Consider the following 17,987-nt stretch of genomic DNA (forward strand, 5'->3'; position numbering starts at 1 on the left):
CCCCCGCTCCTCCCCAAAGCCTTGGAGGCTGATGGCACAGACCTCTCTGAAAAGGGAATGCCGCTCCCTGAGGCCTTCCTCTAACGCTACATACTCGGTTCCTCTGTGTGCTCGGGACAGAGCTCACACGGCCGACCCCCGCGCCTGACGCCGTGTCTCCTCTCCTGCAGCCAGTTTCACACGCACACGCGGCTGCGTGGAGTGAGGTGCGCGGGCACTCATTCCTCCGGAGGCTCCACTTTTACTGTTAATTCTGGCAACACAGACTGAGACCAAATAACCTTCCGGCTCGGGTTTAAATTTTGAAGGATTTTAATACAGAGATGGAACATCATAAGGGAAAGGTCTTGAAAACAGGACAGGATGTGCCCGAGACAGCACGGATCGGGAAGGCTGCCCTCGAGGCCCCAGGCCTGGGATGGGATGCTCCGAGCGGGCACGACCGTGACTTGGGGACAGAGGCAGGACCAGGAGACCCCGAACCCCGCCTCAGCCCTTGTGGACGCCATTCAGCACTTTGTATGGAGGAATGCGTGCTATCTTCTGGAGACCAACTCACGCTGACCACCAGGGGGCAGTCAGCTCATCCAGGGTCGCTGACAGGCCCCGGGCCTGACCGCTTATCCATCTTGAGACCATCTTGAGACGGGGCGGGGGCGCTCCCACGTCAGCGCTGGAAGTCTGCAGAACCTGACAGAGGGGAGGAGCGGCGGGCGGTCCCGAGAGGCGGGGGACCGCGCAGGGGTGGTGGGGCGGCGCTCAGTCCTTCAGCTGGGACACTTCGTACAGGTACGCGGCCAGCATCTTGGTCCCCTCGATGTAGTTGCGCCTGGCCGGGAGAATGGGGGTCAGTGGCGGGCGCCCGAGTTCTGGGCCCACGCGCGAGTTCCTTTCGGGAGTGGATGCCCGGCGCCCTGGCTTGCTGGTCCCGAATGCTCCAGCCCAGTTCGTTCTCAAGCCCAGCCCAGCACGCCATCGGGACCAGCCCTGATCCTGGCCTCCTGTACTAAGGGCTACCCCGGGACTCAGTGCAGCGCCTCTCCGCGACCACAGCACCCCCCCACCCCCGCAAGGGCTCTGGCCTTCCCCCAGCCCTCCGGCAGGGTCTATCTTTGCTCTCAGCAGCCCCCCACGCTGCAGGCAGCCCCTCTTTTCCATGCTCACCGGTTGAGCTTCTCGTTCTGGGAGTGCGCTCCGTCGTCTGCCGAGCCCACGGGCAGCAGCATGACGTTCTTGCCCGTAGCCTCCTGGAACGTCAGCGTCACCGGGATGCTGCCGCCTTCCCTGGTCAAGTCCGGCTCAACACCAAACACTGAGGAGGACAGAAGAAAAGAAATGGAGCTTTAGGGGCCCTCCACACATCCATTGGCCGGCAACCCCGAACCCAGGCCCTCTGCAAGTGGCTCCGCTCCCAGGGTGGGAAGCAGCATGGCCCAGCCCGTCTCCAGGGGTGCATCCCACCTGTCTTCAGGGCTTTCCTCCCAGCCAGGTAGTGAGGGTGGTTGAAGTCGGACACCCAGGGCTTCCCGCCATGGCCCATGTACACCTTGAACTTGTTGGGACTGTGAAGCTCAGCAAACTTCTTGGTCAAGTAGCTCGTAACCTGAACCATAGACAGGAAGGACAACGTCTCACAAGCCTGGCCTCTCTGGTCCAGGGGTGGGGATCCACTCCGAGACAAGTCTCCAGGGGGCGGGTCTACCCTGGGTCTATGAGGGGGCTCCACGGGGTCTATGAGGGTCTACACGAGGTCTGTGAGAGGTCTTCACTGGGTCTATGAGGGGTCTACACGGGGTCTATACGGGGTCTGTGCGAGTCTACACTAGGTCTATGAGGGTCTACACTGGGTCTACGAGGGTCTACACGGGGTCTACAGTGAGTCTGTGGGTGAACACTGGGTCTCATCTCCTTCCCCGGTCCTCTCCCCTCTGGACTGCGCCCCCCCCCCCCGCCCCGCCCCAGCCCTCTCTGTTGCTCACCATGGACCAGACCCTGGACTCTCACCACAACATATTCAGCCCAGAGTCAGCCTTTGCTTCAAAGGCTTAGAATGAGGTCAGAGATCAAATTTTAGCACGCCTCAGCAGGGACAAAGGTCGTGCACGGGGGATGCTGTTTTATTTAGCATATCTCTGATTTATTTGTTTATCTCTGATTAGGATCTGACCTGCTTATTCTAGAGATGGCTGAGCTGGGGACCACCAGGGGTGGGGCTGTGTGGGGGAGGCGAGCACCCTTCCCTGTCCGGGGGCCCCTGGGGCCCTCAGTGACATCTCCTCAGGCACAGCAGCCCTCCTTGCATCCCTGTGTCTACGTGCCTGCTCGCTGACCACTTCCGGAGTCATATTCGGGACGAGTCGGATGGAGAACTTGCCGACCACCTTGCGTGGAATCACAGTCTTGGCCCCTGACCCGGAGAAGGCACCTTCGATGCCATGGAGAGACAGGGATGGGTAACGCCATCTGTGCATCAGGATGTCCTTCTGCAGAGAGACAGCCACCGGTCAGGGGTCAGCACCACAGGTCAGGGGTCAGCACTGCATATCAGGGGTCAGCACTGCGGGTCAGGGGTCAGCACCATTGCTCAGGGGTCAGGACCGTGGGTCGGCAGTCAGCACCGGCTGGTCAGGCGTCCCCACTGGCTTGTCAGGGGTCCCCACTGTGGGTTGGGGGATTCCCCACTGTGACTCGGGGGTCAGCACCAGCTTGTCAGGGGTCAGCACTGCCAACAGCAGTCAGCACTGTGGGTCAGGGTCAGCATCAGCTGCTCGCGGGGGAGACCAGGCGGCTAGGGGACCGCATGCCCAGAGGGAGGTGGCACTGATCCAGCAGGACCGCTGGGCGAGCTGGCCCCCAAGGCAGCTGGCGAGCTCCTCTTGCTTCCCCAGAGCCTGCGGTACTTAGAGCTGGAATTTATATCCAGACCTGATTCTCCCAACAGGTAAGTAAACGTTCTGTGCAATCAGTCTCCACCTTGGCACCTGGCTCTCTGGGAAACAGTGAGACATCCCTGGGCAGATGGGCCATTTCCCGGCATGTGCAAACCAGGAGAAGCTCCCCCTCTGCAGGCGACCTGGTCCCCGGGGTGTCACAGGCGGTCCCTGACATGTTAGGGAGCCCCCAGCTCCCAGCCTGGGGCGTCTTGCCCGCTGACATCGGCAGCATCTGGCGCTCACGTGACCGGGGTATGCCCGGGTCTGTCCAGCCTGCAGCCCCCTCCCCGGGGCCCCAGGGCTGCGCGCAGTGCGAGCCTGGCAGGTGGGGGGCACCTTGCAGTCATGCAGGAGGGTCCTGGCGCCCACGTCCCGGGTGTACTCCTCCAGGTCAAAGTCGATCTTATCGTAGAGCTCCAGCTCCTCCTCAGTCACCGGGGCCACGGCCTCACTGATGCCGGGGATGAGGATCTTCCCCTTCTTGTCCATCAGGCAGCCTGGGTGGTGGGCGAGTGGGGGTGAGCGGAAGCACCTGTGCCACCTGTCATCCGTTACCGTGACAACCCAGGAGGGCGTGGGGCCGCCTCCCGTTTAAGGTAAAGAGATGGCCACAGAGACGGCAGCGGAACCACCTGCGGTCACAGGGCAGGACACAGAGCAAACTGGCTCCCGCCGGCCTGCCCACCCTCAGGCCCGTGTTTCCCTTCTGATGCCCCTTCCCTAAGAAGCTACCTACTCCCGCGCTGAGAAGGGAAAACCCAGTGAGACAGAGCGCACTCCAGGCCCAGGAAAGTCGGCTCCATGTATGACACACGCCGCCCACAGGGGAGGGAAACGTGACTCAGCACATCGTGGGTGAGGCCAGGCGCCCGGTGGGGCGGAGAGCGAGCCTCACAGGAGATCCGCCATGGCCAGTGGACAGCCAACTGGACCAGAGCAACCCCCTGCAGGAAGGGGAGACACCACCGCGTCCAGGGCAAGGACGGCCGTGATTCTAACAACCCAAGGCGGGGTCTGATGACCGGGGGATGGGGGTGGGGAGGGAAGGGGAGGCAGACATGAACCACGTGGGCCTGTCAGAAGGAGCAGCCAGAGAGGGAGGGAGAGAAGACCCCCGAATCGCTGCAGGGGCCCACTCGCGCTCACCCATCAGCATGATGAGGTCGGTCATGGCCTCATGCACAGAGCCGCCGTACACGCCGGAGTGCAGGTCCCTGCCGCTGCATTCCACCTGCGGACACACGGGCCGCTCTGCGGGCTGCTCTCCGGAGCTCGCCCTCACTCCTCGGCGGGAGAGCCGGCAGAGGAGTCTCACAGGGCACGTTCCGAAATCAGTCTGCTGCCCCCCAGGCCCGGCCAGGCGCTCCCTAAATCACAAGGCTCTGGCCGCAACCAGAGACCCTCCTGGGGGAGGCGCGGCCCATGCGCACCTCGATGAAGAAGTAGCAGATGCCCCGCAGCCCGTAGGTGATGCAGGGCTTGTTCTTGCCCAGCCAGTAGTTGTCGGAGATGCACACGTAGTCCACGTCCTTGAAGAACGCGTCCTTCTGGGCGAAGATCAGCGCGTCCAGGCCCTCGGAGCCCGACTCCTCCATGCCCTCCAGGCAGAAGCGGACGTTGACCGGGATTTCCTGGGAGGGGGCGGTGAAGGAGGCAGTCAGCGCGCACGGATTTTATTTCTTAGAACAACAGACAGGAAGCCACCAAGTGTTGTGAAAACGTGCATTTCAAATACCCGATTGACTTTCCCCGCGCTGACCATGGGGCGGGCAAGGGGGGCTGGCAGAGACCCTCCGCCCCAGCGCCGGGCTGCCAGGACACGGGCCTGGCCCCGGCCGGTCACCTGCAAGGACTGCTTCCCCGGGGGCCCCCAGCCTGATCGCGCGGCTCACTCGCAGGGTTTCTGCCAGCACCCAGCACAGATCAGGCGTCTCTGGCAAAGCTGAGCTGCTTGAAGACAGAGGCCGGGACACAAACCTGGCTGGAGCCTCCATCCGAATTGTGGTAGCCATGCCCTGCACCCCTGGAAGGAGGGAGCGGGCGGGCACCTTCCTCCTGCACGACCCCGCCCTCCACCCAGCGGGGGCCCCCCTCCTCCAGAGCAGACAGCGACTCTGAGAGGCCGCCGCCTCCTGCTCCGCTCCGGGGGTTTCCAGGTCTCCCCGGCGCTGTGCCCTGAGGCGGGTGGCCCCCTTCCACAGGTGAGACCATGGAGCTACACCTGAGTGAGCTGATGCTAAAAGCCATGGCCGGTCGGCCCATGTGCACTCCCGTCTGTCTGTGGGGTCCCAGCTCAGAGCCCCCCTGGAAGCGCCGCTCACCACACGCCCCGCCCCTCCGCCTCTCCAGGGGCACAGAGGTGCGCTGGGGGCTGGGTCTGCGAACGGACGCCCCTCCCCTCGGCCACCACAGACCCCAGGGCCCCTCAGCACAGCACGCTTGAACCCTTTTCAGATGTACCCCTCCACGTCCTGACAAAAACGCTTCTTACCTTATCGCAAGATAAGAGCAAGATGCACAAACTGTCTATACGTTATGATCACAACTAGATCAAAAAGAATTCTTGAAAAGATGGGTAAGTAAGAGAATCACAGGAAGTAAGGGGTCTGTCAGCTATCACAGCCGGGATCCCCTGCAGGCGAGTGCCCCCTCCCCAGGCACGGTCTGTGCCCGGAGCTCTCGCCTCCCCTGCTGGCTGCATCCCTGCTGAGTCACCAACGGGGTGACCTTAGAACAACCATAAACCACTGCATCTTCAGTGTTTCCTAAAACTAGAAAACAGGCTATGAAGCGGAGCGTGGCCCAGCTGCCTTGATGCCGCTGCGGGGGGCAGGGGTGGGGGGGGTGGGGGGGGTCGGAGGGTGATCTTTGATCTTTACGGCTGTTCCGGGAACAGAAAGCCCCACCGCGCACCACCAGATGGAACGGGTGAAGCGGGTGGCGGGGCGTGGGCCACGTACCTGCTTGGTTTTCTGGAAGGCTTCCAGGGCGTTGATCCAGCCGGCCACCGGCCCCTTGTCATCAGTGGCTCCTCTCCCATACAGTTTGCCTAGAATAGCAATCGGCAGGTTCACTGAGTGATGGTCACAGGCCGGGGGGCGGGGGTTGGGGTGAGGTGGGATTGGGGGTGGGGGGCAGGGGTGGTGGTGCGGGGAAGGCAGATGAGCAGGGTGAGATGAGAGTGACCTCTGGGTGCTGCCTGGGGCGGGGGGGGGAGGGGGGGGGAGGGAGCAGGTTGCCGCTGGTAGCGGCAGGGAGGGGACGAGGGGACAAGAGGGGGGATGGGTGGAGCACGGGGAGCCAGGCTCTCGACTAGGGACAAGATGGCAAGTGCACTGCAGGGACCACGTGAGCCGTGATGACCTGACTGCCCCTGCGCCGCTGGGGAGGACTCAACAGAAATGGAACATGTCCCGAGGAAAGGTTTCAATTAAAGACAGCCTGGACTCGGCCCAAGGGGACAAGGTACACACAAGGGGCTGCTCCACGGGGCCAAAGGCCGCATCCGGTGTGGAAAAGTGAAGGTTCAGAGATGAAGGTGGGGCGGGGACGAGGGTCAGGGAAATGCTGACGCTTCCCCTAGAGCCGGGCTGGATTCAGGTCCGGGGTTGGGGGCCACGCTGGCTCAGTTCAGGCCAGGCTTCCTGGGAAAACGGTGGCAGGTGCGGGAAGCCCAGCGTGCCCAAGGCCACGGAGACCAGGCTCTGCTGGGAAAGTAAGGCTACCTGGCGTTTCAAGGACCGAGCACAGACGTGAAGCTTCCAGAACCTGATTTCTAGGTTCCGTGAAAATAGCTAGTTCTGGAAAGATGGCAACCAACATGCCGGGCTGCACTTCCTGAAGCCTGTAGTCACAGGCCCCCTCCTCCAGGGAGCGGCGTACCGTCTCGCTCCACCAGGGTGAAGGGCTCACTGTCCCAGCCATCCTCCAGGGCCGCTGGCTGCACGTCCAGGTGGCCATAGATGCACACCGTCTTCTTCTGCGGGTCGGAGCCCAGCTTGCCGAGTAAAATGGGCGGAAGCGGGATCTCGGAGCCATCAGGGAGCTGGGGGTGGGGAGGGGAGGCCATGGAGGATGGTCCTTGGTCAAGGAGTGCAGGGCTAACCCCAGTCTCCCATACACAGACAAGGTAATGCATGAGAACCCGCTGTGGAGTGCAGCGGGCTCTATTCAGTGCTCTGCGGTGACCAGAGGGATGTATGTGTATCTATAGCTGCTTCACTTTGCTGTACGAGAGAAACCAACACAACATTGGAAAGCAACTATACATCACTTTAAAAAAGAAGGAGAGAGTGGGGTTTACAGCAGGTGCTATCAGCATGCCCCGGGCAAGTGTATCTGTGCTCATCAATCACCCTCTATTGCAGAGCTCAATATCACATCATTCCACTGAGTTAATAATTAACAAGAATATATGTCCCCATAATTCAGAGCACAGTGACAATTATGTTTATAACCGTAGGCAACCTGCTCAATTTTTAAAAAGATGATCTTTAAAAATGCTCAGTTGAGTCCGACTCTTTGCAACCCCATGGACCACAGCCCGCCAGGCTCCTCTGTCTGTGGGATTCTCCAGGCAAGGACACTGGAGTGGGCTGCTGTTTCCTTCTCCAGGAAAAACACACTGCTAAGGTGTGCGTGCTCAGTCGGAATAGTTTCGCCTGTTTTAAAGTAACAACTCTTAAAAATTATTTGCCACCTAGTTTTTTTTTTTTTTTTTTTTAGCATATTAGGAAAAAGGGAGAGGAAGCAAGACAAGTATGCTCCTAACAGAAAACAACTCCAGGAATACTGGTCTGTCCTCTCACAGTGAGGAGTGGGGAAAGTGCCAGGAAGTTGCAAGATATCTTAAGTAACCTTAAATTAACTATTGAGTCTGTAGTCAGCAGAAGCCTCACACGCAAACTGGACTTGGAATCAAAAGGCCCAGACTGTAACCTCCTTTGCCATGGACCTACTACTGCTTCCCAGGGAGACAGAGCCTGTCTGAGCGTCTGGGTCCTTCCATTTATGAGAAGAGCAGACCGGGCTGAACGCCCACTCCTAAAATCCCAGGACTGTGATTTCAAAGGACACCTAAATCATCAGACAAGAGAACCAAGATAAACCAATCCCAGTCAGCCCTGCAACATAAAGGAGTATTACAAACGCTGAAAATGCAAGGCACGAAACATGTAGTTAACACGGGGCTGACATCATCTGAAACGAAAACAGCAGAATAAGGTACCACACAGTGAGATCACTCATTCAAGTTAGAATCTGTCAGATTCCTGCATTAAAACACAACTGAGCCCTGTGCCCCACACCTAAAGCCACTCTTTCCCAGGAACCGAGTCATGAAAAAAGCACTGTTTTATCAGTCGTGACACTGGGGACACAGTGGGTGTGAGTGAGTGGGCATCTTCATTAGTTTTGCAGCTAATGGGCACAGTGTACCTTCCTGGTCTGAAGGCTGCCTGGCTCTGGGGGAGGAACTTCAGTTCATGTAGGAAGGACCATTCTGTTCACTTCCTCTTGGATAACCCTCAACAGTTCCCCTCCCTGGAAGAACATGACAGGTATCGTGAATCTCGGTCCACTCTGACTCAAGAAGCCACCCAGTTTAGCATCCAAGTCAGGCCACCTTTGCTTGTTTGAAAGACCAGCGAGTTGGGCTTCCCTGGTGGGTCAGTGGTAAAAGAACCTGCCTGCTAATGTGGGAGACACAGCTTTGGTCCCTGGTCCTGCAAGATCCCATGTGCTTTGTAGCAACCAAGCCCGCGTGCTACAACTACTGAGCCTATGTCCAGAGCCCAGGAGCCAAAACCACTGAAGCCCGTGCACCCTAAAGCCCGTGCTCTGCAGCCAGGGAAGCCACCGCGGTAAGACGCCTGTGTACCTCGACTTGAGAGCAAGCCTGCCCGCCTCAACTAGAGAAGAGCCGGTGCAGCAACCAGGACGCAATGCAATCAGAAATAAACAAATACATAAATTATTAAGAAACAATAAAGGCCAGTGATTTATCTGCAGCAAAGCCTTCAGAACTTGTGAGGACCTGCCGAGTCCTGCCAACCCTGGGTCCCGATGTCCACCAGCTCCACGGAGTCACCCAGAAAAGCCCCTGTCCTGGCCCGCCGCCCACCTTCTGGGTCCCGATGTCCACCAGCTCCATGGAGTCACCCAGGAAAGCCCCCATCCTGGCCCGCCGCCCACCTTCTGGGTCCCGATGTCCACCAGCTCCACAGAGCTGCCCAGCTGCTTGATGTCGGCAGCTGCCACCTCCATCATCCTGCGGATCTCGCCTCTCTTCTCAGGCCATGCTGACACGCTCTGGATGGCCACCCATTCTGCAAGCTTCTGTGGGTGGAGAACAAGCAAAAGGGACTTGGAAAAGCTGCTCTTGGAGGGAGGAAGGTGCTCACAGGTGGGCCATCTTCAGGCCCACAGAGCTCACTCGCTACCTGTCCGCTCCATCTGGATCCCACTGCCCAGACACGGGGGAAGAGATCTGTGGCGTCTACTTTCTGTTTAAGATATAAGGACTGTTTGCACTGACCCCATATCAAGGACTATACAAAATGACAGGAGACTCATTAACCACCAAGCACGATGTGATTGCAAGACATATAAGTTTTTTTTTTATGAAATGTGTAAGTTTCATAAACACGTTTATATCTGATTCTGACAAAATTGAAATTGAAAGATACAGAAAATACCCAATATCTTCACAGTCCAAGTTGCCTTATTTATCATCCTGAGAATGGCCATGTTCTCTAAAATAGAATTTTTCAAATGAGAACTCAAAAGATTTCACCTGAAATATGTCTACCAAAGATGATTTTAAAGCATGGCTCTTTACATTAACATCAAGAAACAGATTAACATATAAGATTACAGAATCATTTAAAACATGCAGTGTAAGGTAGTTCTTTATATCTACCACAAGAACAAACAAAAATCCTGAATTAGCTTTGCTGTTTCTAGAAACATGTATTAAGAGTTTCTATCAAAAGCCGAAAGAGTAACTTACATACTGTAATGAGAAAGCAGAGGAAAAGACCTCTCAACAATATACAATTTAAGTTACCTTTTTTTTTGGTTGGGGGGCAAGACTTAACATCTACTCAAACATGCAACAGAGTACTGGTAACTATATTCACCACGCAGTGCACTGGATCCCCAGAATTTATTCATCCCGTAACAGGTCTGAACCCTTAGGCCAAACCCCCATCTCCCCATCCCTTGGTCCCTAGCAATCAGGGTTCAACTCTCCACTTCTCTGAGTTCAACTTTTTCAGATTTCACATGTAAGTGAGATCACACTAGCATCTGTCTTTCTCTGCCTAGACAGCATTTTTAATACTCGATTAGAACAGCACCAATCATGTTAGCTCCTTGGAAGTTTCTCTGGGTCCCATGGGATTAAACTGGATCTGAACAGTCACTAAACGTTCCCTCACCTTAACATAGCGATCCTGATTTTCATCCACGTACTTAAACAGGGTGGTGAGGGCCGACATCTTTCAACCAGACCACAGACCCTGGAGACTCCTGGAAGGCAGAAGAACCTGTCAGTGCTGCCTCGAGACAGGGCCAGACTGATCCCCAGACCCGGAAGGCACTTGTTAAGGATCATAAATTGCACCCCGCCCCAACAGCACAGGACACGGCAGTCACGAGGGCTCCAGGAAGTGAACTCAGCAGAGACAACGGCTCGGGAAAGCAATCAGAGGCTCAGGCTGATCTCCATTCTTTCTTTTTTTCTTTTTTTTTCAGAAGGAAATACACCCAGGAATTGTGTGACAGAATGGCAGGTAACTGAAGCAAGGGCCTGAGTTGAAGACAATCTGATATAATTAAAAGCAGGTACTTTCCAGGAGTACTGATATAACCACTGTTCTTAACACTTTTTTTTTAACACTTTTTAAAAAAACTTAATTTTACTCTCAAAGCACACAGAGAACTTGCCACTTACTATTACCACAGAGGAAAGAATCACTCCAAGGCGCTCAGCAAAAATGTCACATGTGTCCCTACACCACAAACCAACAGCATAGCACCCAAGATCCAAGGAGAGGAACGTGGGTTCAGGTTAAGGAAACTGACAGCCCAGGTCCAGAAACGGCCAGGACAGCGTGTGAAAGTCCACCGGGGCCTGATGAGGGAAGAGAGACGTCCACCTCCCCAGGTGCATTTTCGAACGTCCAGCTTCTGTGTGAGACCAAACACATCCTGCTCCACCTTACTGACACAGGGGAGAAGGTGCCACTTGACTCTGCATCTTTAAAAACTGGAACCCACTCAAGATAAAGAAAACCCCAGAACTGGGACTTTCAGAGGGGGTTCCCCTCGCTCCTTCCAAGTAACAACTCAGCTTCCATCACGTGGCAAGATTCAAGCCTCAGCAGTGACTGAGAAGAGCTCAGGGACCAGGAACAAACTCAGCACCGCAGAGACGGGAAGTTATTTCAGAACTGCGGCTCAGAGTCACAAGACCCTGCCAACTGATCTTTGGAGGAGACACCAGACAGGTGCCCATGTATGGACACACTGTAGTTAAAGAGTATCTTTTTCTCAGTTTAGGACTTTGAAGTCATTTCTAAACAGAAAGAAGTGAAAGTATTACCTGCTCAGTCCTGTCTGACTCTTTGTGACTCCATGGACTGTAGCCCAACAGGCTCCTCTGTCCATGGGATTCTCCAGGCAAGAATACTGGAGTAGGTGGCCATGCCCTTCTCTAGGGGATCTTTCTGACCCAGGAATTGAACCCTGGTCTACTGCACTGTAGGCAGATTCTTTACCGTCAGAGCCATGAGGAGCTCTAAACAGACGAGAGACTTAATTCAGAATCACAAAGTCTGGTAGCAGACTGTGGATATGCAATGAGAGTTCAGTAAGGAAAATCCTCTTCCAACATCAGCGACAGAGCACACAGACCTCCCAGCCAACTCAGGTTGTTTCAGCTGAGGATCTTATCTCAATGCTGCGGCTGCTGCCACTAAGTCGCTTCAGTCTTGTCTGACTCTGTGCGACCCCATAGACAGCAGCCCACCAGGCTCCGCCATCCCTGGGCCCATCCCTGGGATTCTCCAGGCAAGAATACTGGAGTGGGTTACCATTTCCTTATTCAATGCATGAAAGTGAAAAATGAAAGTGAAGTCGCTCAGTCATGTCCGACTCCTAGCGACCCCATGGACTGCAGCCTACCAGGCTCCTCTGTCCATGGGATTTTCCAGGCAAGAGTACTGGAGTGGGTTGCCATTGCCTTCTCCCACATCTCAATGATGGGGTCATAAATGCTGAGGCACTGCACATAAGTCAAAGTTTTCAATCACAAAAGAAATTCTATTTAGCAGGAAAATACGCTACGTCAGGTACTTTTCATTTGAGTTTCTGGTCATTAAATAGCATGCTCCATGTGATCCTACGCTCACTGTGATAAGTTCTCATTAATACTATGTTTTTTGTGGCCTGATTAAGCAATGGCCTCCAGCTAAAGTCAAAGACGGAACTATCAAAGCTGCACTTCTTCTTCTTCTTTTTTTTTTAAACCAAAGGAGAGTAAACAGAGACCAGATTGTTCAGCACGGCCTGCCACCTCACCAGGCCGGGTGAAAAGCTACTGCTGTTCTGAACTGCTCACCCAGAGGGGTGGGGCCGGGTCCATTTCTCCCTCCCACTCACAGTTCGAGTTTTTCCTGTTTCACTACTGCCAGCACCAAATCCATTAAGTGGGACCACTTTTATATGTCCTGGTGAACCACACTGACAAGGGTAAAAGTCCTGAGCTGGAGGGAATAAAAGCAAGTATTACCAAATCGAAGAGTGCCAGGCACACTGCACTCTTGGAATCTAAGATTCTAGGGAGAAACAGCCTCGGCAGTGAACTAGTGTGAGAGGAAGGAGTGACAGGGTAGCACCCGAGACCATCCAGTGACACCTATAAGATTCCTTCAGTTATGAGTGCCCCATCCTGTCCCGCATTAACTCAAGACACAGGAAGAGACTTAACACACACCAGAATCGTGGCTTTAAGTCTGCGTAAAAAACCACTAAAACGGGGCGGTACCCTCTAGTTTGTCCAATCGCAAACATACAGGTCTACAAAATGACCCTCGGCCACTCCTCCCTGCCAACACCAGGGACGACAAAGGCATGCAGAAACCTCCATCAGATCGTTGCGTCAGCACCAGGATCCCGTGCGGGCGGCGGGGGCGGGTCGGAGGCCCTGACCGCGAGGATCAGGGTCTCAAGGACTCAGTGTAGGCAGACCGGGAACCAAGCATCACCGCACCTGACCGGTGGGAAGGCGGACGCTGCCTCAGAGCAACCTTCCGGCCTCAAGTGCGGGCGGGGGGCTAGAGAACCCCGACTCCGGGCCTCTGCCCCGCGGGCGCAGCACCAACCTTCGGCCACCGCCAAGGGCTCCGCGGGGAGAGCCAGGCTTTCGTTCTCTGCGGGCCTCGCCGCGGGAGGGTCAACAGGCCGGCGCGCCCCCCGCAGTCCCAGAGCCCCGACCCCCGAGCGGAGCGGGCTGCGTTTTGACCCAACACCCTCTCCTGCCATTTGGGACCGCCACGCGCCGGCCCTCGGGGCGGGCCGGCATCAGCGGCTCCCCAACCGCGCCCGGCCTCCCCTGCTTCTCCGGAGGCAGCCCGCGGCCCCACATCCCGGCATCGTGCCCCGCTCCCGCCGCCCTCAGGGGCCTCTCCGCTCGGAGAAGGCCGCTCACCCGCCCGCAGCTGCAGCGCCGGTTCCGCACCACGTGTCCCGGCCACGCCCCCCGGGACCGGCCCGCCCCCGCCGGGCCCGCCCCGCCCGCCAATGCCGGATCCCTTCCGGAAGAGCCGGAGTCGCCCCGCCCCCGCCCCCGTGCCGTCCGTCAATCCCGGGCCTTTCTGGGAATAGCGTCGCCCCGCCCTGCCGTCGCCCCGCCCTTCACCACGCGGTACGTGACTGCGGCGGGGCGGGGCTGAAACCAGGGAGGCGGGGCTGAAGCCGGGGAGGCGGGGCTGAAGCCCGGGAGGCTGGGCAGGGATGGGGCGGGGCTGCAGTCGGGGAGGCGGGGCTCCAGAGCACCTGCCCGGGTGGTGACCTTCCTCTACCCACTGGTGCCTCCACGATGAGGTTTGAGAGGTGGTCTTTGGTGCAGGGGCGTCTGAAGTTGGGGCGCCCACACCCCCCCCCCGAACCCTCAGGCTTTGGGAGAGGAAAAAAAAAAAACACCCAGACCTCCCGCCGACAGTCTCATTCCCGCGGCCCAGCTCCTAAGGGACGTGCGGAGCGTGCAGCGGTTTCACGCTTTGCCACTTGTTTCGCCAGTCCTTCGCCAGTACCATGACTGAGAGAGGAAATGTTTTAGTATTTAAATTCAGTAATCACAGGGACTAATGAAGGAAGTAGAGCCACTTTTATTTATGGAGCGTCTGCTATCTTTTTAACCCCTCCAAGGATCCTTGGGGGTACGATTATCTGTTAGAGTGGTGGTGGTGTTCAGTCGTCCAGTCGTGTCCGACTCTTTGCGACCCATGGACCGAGCACGCCAGGCCTCCCTGTCCTTCACGGTCTCCCGGAGTTTGCCCACGTTCACATCCACTGCATCGGTGATGCCGTCCAACCGTCTCATCCTCTGATGCCTTCTCCTTCTGTTAGAGTACTACCCCCCATATTTGGCAAAACTTTTACCGCCCCTACATTCTGTATTGTTGTAATAACAAGTTTAATGGTTGCAAGAGATGTAGTTTCCCACATACTGTAAATATGTTATAAAATTTTATTAGAAAATTTACCTAAATTTTAACATGGTTTGTTTTTTCTTCAAAATCCTGTTTCTATCCATAACTCTCACAGAATTTTGTCAAGTTGTAACACGTATCTACCTGAGTGATAGCTGCTCAGTCATGCCTGACTCTTTGCAACCCCATGGACTGTAGCCTTCCAGGCTCCTCTGTTCATGGAATTCTCCAGGCAAGATTACTGGAGTGGGTTGCATTTCCTTCTCCAGGGGATCTTCCTGAGCCAGAGATCCTGCATTGCAGAAGAGTCTTTACTATCTGAGCCACCAGGGAAGCCTACTATTAAGAGACATTTCTAAGTATAAAGACAGGTCAACTTAAAAAGTATCAGCAGATACATGCTTGACTTTATCTTACAATCTATAAACAATACATTAGAATATGTAATGAATCCATACACCTTTTCCAAAGGAATACCCAAGATGGAAGTAGCAATAAAGTTATAAATGACATTCATCAATCAGATGAAATAACTTAGATGAAGCTTTTCTCTGTACAAAAGATGGGGACTGGGCAAGTGGTCAGGAAGGAAATATAATGTGCTTTTAACTTTGTATGAAAAATAATGTTCAGTTCCACATTGTTGAACATAGTTCTGTTTTCACCAAATAAATCCTCTACTTCAAGTTACTGCCCAAAAGCTTTATTAAAACTCCACTTCTGGCCTTTGTTTTGGAATCTGTTACTTTTGTTGCCACCTCCTGATTGCTGTCCTCTGGAGCTTCTACTTCTTTCCCGCTGTCCCCTGACACCTTGGTCGCCCTCGCGCTGTCCCCTAAAGCCTCGGTTGCCTTCCCGCTGTCCCTGACACCTCAGTTGCCTTCCTGCTGTCCCCTGACACCTCGGCTGCCTTCCCGCTGTCCTTGGAAGTTGCGATATCCTTCCCGTGGACCTTCTAGCTCTGGTTGCTCCATGGCCACAGAAAGCTGCCAGCGCTGTGAATCATGCCACTCTTCCTGTACTTCCGTTACTGACGCAGTAGGGATATCAAAGCAAACACCCTGCTTTCCTTTGAGAAAGACCATTCCTTTCACTTTGGAATCAATATCCTCACCCAGCTGCTTTTTAAGTTCTTTCCAAGCATAACTAATGTTTTGTGTTTCAATTGAGCACCACAAGATCATGGTCACAAAGCCCGCTTCTGAGTTGATCAAGGAGCGCTGGTCTACCGACGTGGCACCGGAAATGTGGGCCAGGGCTGCTGCCAGGGTTTCCACAGGTCCCTTCTCCTCAATCAGCTTCTCAGCTGATTGCTTGAAGTGACTGATTGCAGTGGGAGGTACAGAGTCCAAGAGCCTGATAGCATCTTTGCTAGAAGCTTTTATTATCTCTGTTGCAGAAGGAACACCTATTCATTTAAATTTAATTCCTGCTTTTTGCTCCACTTGGACTAACTGGTATTCTTCTTTGTGCTGGTAAAAGCAGATGCAAACCCCAGTTCTCCCAGCTCTGCCTGTTTGCCCAGAATGATGAATGTAGGATTCAACATCCTTTGGTGGAGAACTTTGAACAACCAGATCAACCTCGGGGATGCCTAACCCCCGTGCAGCAACATCGTTTGCAACCATAACTCCAAAATCACCATTTCTAAAACCTCTCAGGGTGATTTCCCTTTGCTTCTGTGGAATGCCTCCATGTAACAACTGGGCATCCTGTCTTACAGCCACATTCTGTGACAACTCCTGGGCTTCTTTCTTCGTTTCACAAAATATGATAGTGCACCCTTGAAAACCACTGTACACTCGGATCACACCTCCAATAAGTGTTGCCCTCTGAGTCCAGTGGCACTTGATAGCCAGATGATCTACAGTTATTGCCGTTTTCTGTGTCTTTTTACCATTCAGGTCCACTTGTTCATATGTAGATTTCATGTATTTCTTAGCAACATTATACACCCAATAGGGGCAAGTTGCAGAAAAAAGCAATGTTTGGGGATTGTCTTCTGAATCTTTCTTGTATGCTACACATAAAATCTCTTCCACTTGATCAGCAAAGCCCATATCCAACATCTGGTCAACTTCATCCAGGACAACATGCTTAAGTTTGGTGAGATCTAGCTTGCCATTCTGCAGGTGGTCTTTGATACGACCTGGTGTCTCAATCAGAATATCCATCCCATTCCTCATGTGTTCAATTTGTCCTCCATAGGGAGTTCCACCATAAAAACAAGCCACTGCCAGCTTTTTTGTGATGTCACTGAAGTCTCTGCTTACTTGACTTGCCAACTCCTTTGTGGGTGCAAGAACCAGTACCCGAGGGGCACACCTCTCTTCCAGTCTTGCAGGTCTCCAAGAAGTTTCTCAACCAAAGGGATAGCCAAGGAGAATGTCTTTCCAGTTACTGTCTGCGCCTGTGCAATCAAATCCCTCCCACCATAGACATGGTGAAACGTCTTTGCTTGTATAGGAAACAGGAAGGTCACCCCACAAGCTTTGAGAAGTTTAATCATTTCTTCAGATATGGGGAAATTAGAGGAAGCTTCTTCTTTTTGCCCCACAGTCATTCCTGCTCTAACTCACTGTTTTCTTCACTGGCAGTTTCCTTGGAGTTGTAGTTAGGTCCAGAGTCAGGGGATCCATTCTTGAGGTTGGGGCTTTTCTCTCGAATTTCTCCATTTATTTCTTTTTCTTTCTTCATCTTTTTGGGCTTAGGTGCACCCAATTCTTCCTCAGAAGGCTCTTCATTTTTTATAACTTTTTTAGTTTTAGGAGAAACAACTGTCTTTTCACAGGGCTCCTTTGATTTTTTCGAACTTGTGGTTTTAGGAGAAATAGTGTCATCTTGAGCTGGCTTCTCTTTCTTTTTTGCCTTTTTAGATTTAGGAGAATCCACGTCAACCTCGGAAGGCTCTGCTTTCTTTTTAACCTTTTTAGTGTTGGGAGAAATCATTTCTTCCTTTTCTTCTGCTGCCTCTTCAGTCTTACTAGATTTTGGCTTCTCTTTTTACCTTTCTTCTCAATTTGTTTTCGTGGCATCTCCACTTTTGCCATGGCTGCGTCTGACTCCAAATCCACGTCTTCTATTGATAATGCTATCATACTTTGCAACAGAATATGTATAAAATTTAAATTAGTATTTACTTCCCTATAACTAAAAAGTTCTAAGTGTTAAACTTTTTCTTCTGGGTTGAATCACTCCAGACAGTGATTGTAGCCGTGAAATTAAGACAGTTGCTCCTTGGAAGGAAAGCTATGACCACCCTAGGCAGGTATTTAAAAGCAAAGACAATGCTTTGTCAACAAAGGTCCGTCTAGTCAAAGCTATCATTTTTTCCATTACT

The 17,987-nt window shown here is 54.0% G+C and overlaps 1 protein-coding gene and 1 pseudogene across 3 annotated transcripts; both read right to left on the reverse strand.

Moving 5' to 3' along the window:
• Positions 1–294: 294 nt before the first annotated feature.
• Positions 295–13,690, reverse strand: CNDP2 (carnosine dipeptidase 2). 3 transcript variants are annotated; one of them, XM_061131280.1, is made up of 12 exons: positions 13,645–13,690; positions 10,373–10,463; positions 9,126–9,269; positions 6,816–6,978; positions 5,894–5,982; positions 4,364–4,564; positions 4,080–4,164; positions 3,270–3,430; positions 2,319–2,483; positions 1,462–1,603; positions 1,165–1,312; positions 295–829 (listed from the first exon to the last, which is right to left on the reverse strand). In XM_061131280.1, exons 2-12 carry the CDS (start codon positions 10,430–10,432, stop codon positions 760–762), a joined length of 1,428 nt encoding a protein of 475 aa, XP_060987263.1. In that variant the 5' UTR covers positions 10,433–10,463; positions 13,645–13,690; the 3' UTR covers positions 295–759. The 3 variants fall into 3 exon arrangements, with proteins under 3 accessions (XP_060987263.1, XP_060987261.1, XP_060987264.1); XM_061131278.1 differs by lacking the exon at positions 13,645–13,690 and having other exon boundaries at positions 10,373–10,531; XM_061131281.1 differs by lacking the exons at positions 9,126–9,269; positions 10,373–10,463; positions 13,645–13,690 and adding an exon at positions 9,055–9,124.
• Positions 13,691–15,317: 1,627 nt separating this feature from the next.
• LOC133047441 (nucleolar RNA helicase 2-like) lies at positions 15,318–17,745 on the reverse strand (annotated as a pseudogene).
• Positions 17,746–17,987: the final 242 nt, after the last annotated feature.

The sequence above is a fragment of the Dama dama genome, chromosome 27 (genome assembly GCF_033118175.1).
Source record: "Dama dama isolate Ldn47 chromosome 27, ASM3311817v1, whole genome shotgun sequence".
Classification (NCBI taxonomy): domain Eukaryota; kingdom Metazoa; phylum Chordata; class Mammalia; order Artiodactyla; family Cervidae; genus Dama; species Dama dama.

Bases quoted from the DNA above. Each gene is read 5' to 3' on its own strand.
- CNDP2 (XM_061131280.1), bottom strand. From the start codon at position 10,432: ATGTCGGCCCTCACCACCCTGTTTAAGTACGTGGATGAAAATCAGGAT. The intron at 6,979-9,125 runs GTGGGCGGCGGG...CCCCACCCCCAG, and splicing joins TGGACATCGGGACCCAGAAG to CTCCCTGATGGCTCCGAGAT. The intron at 830-1,164 runs GTGAGCATGGAA...TCTCCCGGCCAG, and splicing joins CAGAACGAGAAGCTCAACCG to GCGCAACTACATCGAGGGGA.